Here is a 7,554-nt window from a genome sequence, read left to right as displayed (position 1 = left end):
TCAGCTAAACTCACCTTTTTGTGATGTGGTTTACTTGGCATCTGAAAATACATTTCCTCAAAGGTATTTTTAATCCGAAAAGAGCTTCACTGAGTGAGAAGTAGTGGAGCTCAGCAGACAGTTTAAGTTTCACTTTCACCCGAGAGCCTGCAGGAGTCATGAGAGGGGTGTGTGGGGTGGGGGGGTGCTCCGTGATGAGGAAGTTCAGCTTAAAGACATGTCCCAGGGGCGTTTCTGGTACCAAAAGGTGTTTCTGGTCCCCCACCTGTCGTTTTGCTCCTCATGGCTTCCTAAAAACGCTGCAGGTTTTCTCAAACATGCATGAATGAGTCAGAGCAAGGCTTTGGACATGTTTTTATGAGTATAACATTATAACATGATATAAAACTCAAAAAAGTTGATTTTACATGATATTGCCCCTTTAAAATCCACAAAGTGTTTTTCTATGAGTTGAAAAAAATAATTTACATTAATTTATGCCTCATTTTGAACAGTTTATAGTTTCATCAAATGAAAGCCGAGCAGCACCAGGCTTTGTTTCTGAGTTTTCACGTCGTGTGGAGTAACACTGCCTGTCCCGCCAGCCCGGCTTCCACCCCTCCTTCAGGAACCACGTACTGGGTCCCATCRTTGGCTCTCCGAGGGTCCATGGTCTTCAGCTGCTGGTTGCTCTGAGCCACGCCGTCCAGACTCCACAGCCGGTAGTGCAGACTCTTCCCCTGCTTGGCCAGGATGTGAACCTCTCTGCTGCCTGAGGGACAGGGAGGGCGGCTGCCGGCGGCGAGGTGGAGCCAAGGCAGCGTGGGATCGGCCCGAGTGTGATCTGTGCTCACACTCCCCGGGTCCAAACCCAGGAGCACTCCTGCCATCAGCAAACGTGGAGGCTGTTTTCATGTTGTTTTAAAGGGTGCTGAGGTTTAAGCATTTGTTTATAACTGTTACATGTTTTCTATGTTCTGTGTAAACAGAATTATTTTTTATTAGTCTTACCTGAAGCTACTGCCCAATGAGCTTTATGWCCTCTACGCTGACACGGCTCGTGGTTGCTGTCCTCATCGTATCTGAGCAAACTGTCAAGGAACTTTAAACAACAATCCTCATGCAAATAAAAACCACAACTGTCTGGAGCTCTTACTATAGCTCTGTTTGGCTGCAGGATACGGGATGAGAACAGGTTGACCCCCCCACAGGTGTTTGATGATGGTGGCACCATTTCTGCCACTCAAACCTCCTGACAGCAGTTCAGCCTTACAACCACAAACCTCTTCTGCTAGTAAGGCCATGTTGTATGCTGTGAAATTTTAGACAGAGAAAGAAAATATGTAAATTTAACATATTAAAAAAATTCACTTTATGTACATGCAAAACAAATAGTTAATCATCAGCATAAAGTTTTACATTTCCTGAAGTTAAATATCATATTTTCAAAAAGAAAAAAAATTGTATAGGTCCTCTGGACGGGTTCTTCTCTAATGAAACGTTTCGTCTCTCYTCCAAGAGACTTCTTCAGTCTGAGAGTTTCAGGCAAAATTCAGGCTTTTGAGTCCTGCCTCCATGTGACTGATACTCACATCACATGGCTATCGTTGACACCTAATTAACACCTATTGTTAACAGGGGCTGGAGTGATACTGGCAATAGCAGCGCTGTAGGAGGGGGACAACTGAAAACGGAGGCCTCCACCTCTGTTTAATGATGGACGGTCTTTCTTCACAAAAATGGCTTCTTTTACTCCTCTCTCAAACCAACGTTCCTCTCTATCAAGAATGAGAACATCCTCATCTCTGAAAGAGTGACCGCTGGCCTGTAAATGAGTGAAAACTGCAGAGTTCTGGCCACTAGATGTAGCTCGTCTGTGTTGGGACATTCTTTTGAACAGTGGYTGCTTTGTTTCCCCGATGTATAACTGGTCGCAGTCCTCCTGGTACTTAACATCATATACAACATTGCTCTGTTTGTGCCGGGGCACCGGATCTTTGGGRTGAACCAGCCTTTGCCGTAATGTGTTTTGGGGTTTGAAAGCTACTGGGACATCATGTTTAGAAAATAAACATCTCAGTTTCTCCGAAACACCCGCAACATACGGAATAACCACTGGTTTGGGTCTGGGTTTGGGGTCTTCATTTTCACCTGAAGGTTGCATGGAATCCTGTCTGTGTTTCCTGTCTGCTTTCAAGAAAGCCCAGTCAGGATAACCACACTGCTCCAGGGCCTGTCGTGTGTGTGATTTCTCTTTCTGCCTGGCTCCTGGGTTTGTAGGGACACTGTCTGCTCTGTGGTACAGAGTCCTGATCACTCCTAACTTGTGTTCCAGTGGGTGGTGGGAGTCAAAACGCAAATATTGGTCTGTGTGGGTGGGCTTACAAAATATGCCAGTTTCCAACCGTCCTCCATCCGAAACGGAGACATCGCAATCCAGGAACGCCAACCTGCCATTTTTTACATCCTCTCGTGTGAACTTAATATATTCATCCACAGAGTTGATGTGATCAGTGAAATGTTGGACTTCCTGGGCTTTAATTTTAACCCAGGTGTCGTCAACATATCTGAACCAATTGGTTTTGCCTGAATTTTGCCTGAAACTCTCAGACTGAAGAAGTCTCTTGCAGGAGAGACGAAACGTTTCATTAGAGAAGAACCCGTCCAGAAGACCTATACAATTTTTTTCTTTTTGAATTTTTATCTGGATTACTGAGATGCATCAGGACATCATATTTTCACTTTCAAGCAAACAAAAACCTTCAGTTTACAAGTAAAAAAAAATGCAAATTAAAATGTAAGTTGCTGATTACTTTATTTCAGCTCCATAAGCATTACACCTAACTGAACTTTACTGAATCAGCGTTTTGCTCTTAGTCTGTCAGGTTTTCCTCAAGATGCTCAAGAATCACAAGGAAGATCTGAAGGCCAAAACATCAGGTTAATAAAATTTTAAATTTAGAAATACACGTGAATCTTCAGGGTTCAATATCTTTAAATAAGAACTTTTAATTTAAAACACACTAGGACCAAACATTTTACGTGCTTGTGTTACCTGAAAACATTTCCCCCTGAGCTGTGTACCCCCGTCTCACTGCTGTCTGAACCACCGTTTTCATGTCAACAGTCAGCAGAGGCTGCCGGAGGTGAGCAGCCATCCACAAMGCCACCAAACCACACCTGAAAAAGAAGTCAACAGGATTACAACTGGGAAAACTGGTGGTGGTTTATTTAACTGTAAAAGCATTCACCTTGAGACAACAATACAATAACCACTTTATGTTCAGTAAGTTTAAACAGTTTCAGAATAAAAATCCATATTGAGACATCTCTTTCCAACTCTTTCAGCTCTTGTGACGTTCCAAAGATGTGTCAAAAATTAAGATTTAGGTCCAATCCAAATAAAGACATGACAACATTGCAGTTTGTGAACTTACTGAGGACCATCTTGGATTAGAGAAGGCACATATGTGTTCACCAGTATCCACTGCAGGTCCTTCCTGAAACTGGAACACAAAAAAGAACATGAGTGTCATAAAAACACACCACAAGAACAGCTATATTGTTCAGTAATTTTTGGAAAAACTTTAGCATTTTTACAATCCAGCTAATTTATTTCGTTGTTTTTTTTTTTTAGTTGGTGAAAGTGTAAATCTCACCTGCTCTCCCTTTGCCTGAGAAGTAAGCAAGCCTCAGTGTAGTCCCCCTCCACAGCACTCCTGTTGCTGGCTATAGTCTGAAACAGCTTCCTCCTTGGTGCTGAAGCAGGTGGAGGACAGGGAGCAGGTGGAGGTGGAGGGGCTGGTGGAGGTGACAGGGAACACTCCTCAGGCATCTTCAATGAGCTCTTTCACCCTGTCATGAAGTGGCTTTGTTAGCATTTTGTGCATCTTCTGCTTAGAAAAGAACATTGAATTCATTTAACTTTAACTTACACGCCCTCTTTTAGAACTTGGTTCGGTGTTTTGCAGCGTGCATAACTTTACAGAAAACAAATAATTACACAAACTTAAAGTTGAATGTTATTAAAATAGGAACATAGGAGCAGAAACAGTGCAGCAAAGAATAGTAACTAGCTAGTAACACTACCTTAGCGAAACCGGCTAAGACCGGTAGTATGTCCATATTTGGCTGTGCTCTTCGTCTTCTTCTTCTTCTCATCTAATCTAACAACAGCACCAGAAAGTTCTAACAGCGCCCTCTATTATATTTTTAAGTGATTAAAAATATCCTACTTTAAAGCACAATTTTATCAATATTACAGTTGATAGAAAATATAGTATTTTTTAACTTAAAAATTACAACATTATGGATGGTAATATATATTATTTAAGATAAATATAAAACTTGACAGTTTCGCCGGAAGTTGTTTTGTTTTATCGCGAGAAGACAACGGGATTTCAKAAGTCCGGGGCTTTTTCATTCATCTGTTCGAGACTAGGTGAGTACTTCGTCCACATTGTGCTCAATATTTACAGTATTCTGTTTGTTTAAATACTCGCTATGCACTGTTTTGAGGGCATATATGCGGTTTGGGTGATTTTAGAGAAGTTTATGAAGTAGATTTTGACTTTAAATCTGTTTTTTTGGGTTGTCCCTTTGTGCGGAATGGCGTCAGTTTAGTTCAGAGCTAACAGGCTAATCACAACAATGCTGTCTTGTTTCGTTGAATAATCGCTTAACGATAGTTAGCCACTTAAATCTGACTCAAATTTGATTTCAATTAGTTTAAAAAAGAGAATTTTAATTTTCACAATTGTTTTTTTCCTCTTTCCCCCAAAGCTTCTCACGGTTAGGTGACAAGATGACTAGTCCAGAAGTACGGCCTAATCACACGATATACATCAACAACCTGAATGAGAAGATCAAGAAAGATGGCGAGTATCTCCCCTGTTGTGTAATACAGACACAACTGACGTCTCTTCATTGAAAACTCGCATTCTTATTTACCTTTTTTTATTCCCTCCCCATACTGCAGAGCTGAAAAAGTCGCTGTACGCCATTTTCTCACAGTTTGGACAAATTTTGGACATCTTGGTTGCACGAAACTTGAAGATGAAGGGTCAAGCCTTTGTTATCTTCAAAGAGATCAACAGCGCCTCCAGTGCTTTAAGATCGATGCAAGGTTTTCCTTTTTACGATAAACCCATGGTAGGTTGATTAAACCTTCAATGGATCATTTGATATTCTTTATAACTTCAAAGTTCATTTGTCCTGAAAAATGTTGTGTTTTCATGCAGCGAATCCAGTATTCTAAAACTGACTCAGACATTATTGCAAAAATGAAGGGGACCTATGTGGAGCGTGACCGCAAAAAAGAGAAAAAGAAGCCCAAACCTGAGTCGTCTGGAACCAAGAAAGGTGTTACACCCATGGTTCCTGCTGCGATGGCAGTAAGTAGATATTCATCTCAAATAGAAATTAAATCAAACGCTGAATTCTGATTCCTCTTAACTTGTTTTCCACTTTTACAATTGGATATAGACTTTAAGATAATAATCATGTGCTCATTCAGTCAGATCAGAGTTGTTGTATTTTGTTCATTAGGGAATGCCTCCCATGAGCCAGGCTCCTCGTATGATGCACATCCCAGGACAGCCGCCTTACATGCCTCCACCGGGCATGATGCCGCCTCCTGGAATGGCTCCCGGACAGATTCCTCCAGGTGCCATCCCTGGTCAGATGATGCCTGGACAAATGCCTCAGCAGGTACCGTGCGTTTGGTGTTTCTTTTAAAAAAAACGTTGCTTGTTTTGATAAGTTAGACTCTGACTTCCCCTCTCTTCTCCCAGGTGTCGGAAAATCCACCCAATCACATCCTCTTCCTCACCAACCTGCCAGAGGAGACGAACGAACTCATGCTCTCCATGCTCTTCAACCAGTGAGTGTTGCCCCACTTTCTGCCGTTTCTGTGTCAAAGAGGAGTTCATTGTCATAGACTGTGTTTTATTTACAAATGTGGCTCAGRTTATTTAAAGTCAGAACCGAATCTGTTCTATCTTTAGGTTCCCTGGATTCAAAGAGGTGCGTCTGGTCCCTGGTCGTCACGACATCGCCTTCGTGGAGTTTGATAACGAGGTGCAGGCTGGTGCTGCACGAGAAGCACTACAAGGCTTCAAGATCACACAGACAAATGCCATGAAGATCTCTTTCGCCAAAAAATAACRTCTCACAGGGTTTGTTTTGCGTGCAAACAGGTCTAAATCTTATAATTATATTGGCAATGCAAATTAATTCTTTTGAGAAAAAAATTTGGCTGATTTGTGAAAAACCCTCCCTCCAGGATGACATGTAAGTATGCCTTTATTATTCATGTCAGGTTGCTGTTTTATTATTTCCCTTGAGAAAAACACTTGGAGAAATTTGAGGCTCTGGATCATATTTGTAAATGTGCGGATTGTGTTGAAGTTCCCTAGAATCTAGACATTTCTTTATTCTTTTCTGTTTTTTTAAAGAACAAACTGTCAAAAAGCATTGCACCCAGAGTCTGGGCATCCAGACATTGTACCTGGAGCTTTTCTTTGTTTATTAAATGGAATAAAACTTGGAATTTGATACAACACTGTTTTTAACGTGTGTTTATCATGTGGTGCTATTTGTCAGCCATCCTTTTTCTTTACACTCGTTAACCTGTGTTGTTTGGTGCCCATCTTCAGCAGTCACTGTCCCGAGAGGTGGTGTACACCCTGGACTGGTCCAGTCCACCACACAGGGTCACATGGTGAACATAGCTAACATGCATGTTTKTGGTTTGTGAGGGAGAACTACCCAAACCCACACAGAGACTGGGTGACAACTTGCGATCTTACCGAGGCAACACACTCCTGCCCTTCCTGTGAGATGTTGACAGATTTAAGCTAATGTTAAGAAAAAATCTTAAAGCTGTTTTTGACGTTGTTGTTGGGCTCTATATGTTTGAGATTATTTTACTTTGTACGATGTAAACTGACAACTATTCTTAGATCTACAATATACCACTTGTTTCTTTTCCTGTTAAATGAAAGCTAAAAATAGGAACTTAGTTCCCAAGTTGTTTTTTTTTTAACTCATATTTAGCAATGATCTGAAAGCGAAATTGATAAGAAATTAGCTACATAATTTATTAGACCTGACACTTGAGACATCCTCAATAAGTATTTTTAGGCTGCTTATTTTTTAAATTATGATTGGCTTAAAGTGTTTTTAGACAGTGTAGGTGTCTTGTTTTAAATCCTGTTCTCAGCCTCCTAATCAGAAAATATGAAGCWCTCTTCATCTCAAAGGCTGGATTCATGAGCTGCAGACGAAGTGACGTGTGAATCGGACCTCAGAAGCCTGATTTAGACTGGCACCATCCGCTCTGCCGGGTGCACACAGAACCTCCCTGTTGTGGACTTAAACTGTGCCCTGGGTGATTGTCTGCAGGTCAGCCCAACAACATGCACAGAAATTCACATTCTTCTGCAGTTTCCCAAGCCTTTCCACACCCCCATATCTTGCCTTGAGAAAGCACTGACCTTAGCCACCAGGGTTCTCTCTCTCTCTCTCTCTCTCTCTCTCTCTCTCTCTCTCTCTCTCTCTCTCTCTCTCTCTCTC

At 41.6% G+C, this 7,554-nt stretch overlaps 2 protein-coding genes across 3 annotated transcripts; one reads left to right on the top strand and one right to left on the bottom strand.

Moving 5' to 3' along the window:
• Positions 1-402: 402 nt before the first annotated feature.
• actmap (actin maturation protease) lies at positions 403-4,129 on the bottom strand. 2 transcript variants are annotated; one of them, XM_014011048.1, is made up of 8 exons: positions 4,069-4,129; positions 3,915-3,959; positions 3,639-3,834; positions 3,417-3,485; positions 3,035-3,159; positions 1,162-1,291; positions 991-1,061; positions 403-884 (listed from the first exon to the last, which is right to left on the bottom strand). In XM_014011048.1, exons 3-8 carry the CDS (start codon positions 3,812-3,814, stop codon positions 604-606), a joined length of 852 nt encoding a protein of 283 aa, XP_013866502.1. In that variant the 5' UTR covers positions 3,815-3,834; positions 3,915-3,959; positions 4,069-4,129; the 3' UTR covers positions 403-603. The 2 variants fall into 2 exon arrangements, with proteins under 2 accessions (XP_013866502.1, XP_013866501.1); XM_014011047.1 differs by having other exon boundaries at positions 403-862; positions 4,069-4,128.
• A 216-nt stretch (positions 4,130-4,345) lies between these two features.
• On the top strand, positions 4,346-6,539 carry snrpa (small nuclear ribonucleoprotein polypeptide A). Its single transcript, XM_014011049.1, has 7 exons — positions 4,346-4,420; positions 4,762-4,856; positions 4,958-5,130; positions 5,220-5,372; positions 5,527-5,688; positions 5,772-5,860; positions 5,985-6,539. The coding sequence occupies exons 2-7, from the start codon at positions 4,784-4,786 to the stop codon at positions 6,142-6,144; spliced, it is 810 nt and encodes a 269-aa protein (XP_013866503.1). The 5' UTR covers positions 4,346-4,420; positions 4,762-4,783; the 3' UTR covers positions 6,145-6,539.
• Positions 6,540-7,554: the final 1,015 nt, after the last annotated feature.

This window comes from Austrofundulus limnaeus, unplaced genomic scaffold, assembly GCF_001266775.1.
Source record: "Austrofundulus limnaeus strain Quisiro unplaced genomic scaffold, Austrofundulus_limnaeus-1.0 Scaffold76, whole genome shotgun sequence".
Lineage (NCBI taxonomy): Eukaryota > Metazoa > Chordata > Actinopteri > Cyprinodontiformes > Rivulidae > Austrofundulus > Austrofundulus limnaeus.
The sequence above is the reverse complement of the archived record's forward strand: the minus strand, read 5'-3'. Positions and strand labels throughout refer to the sequence as shown.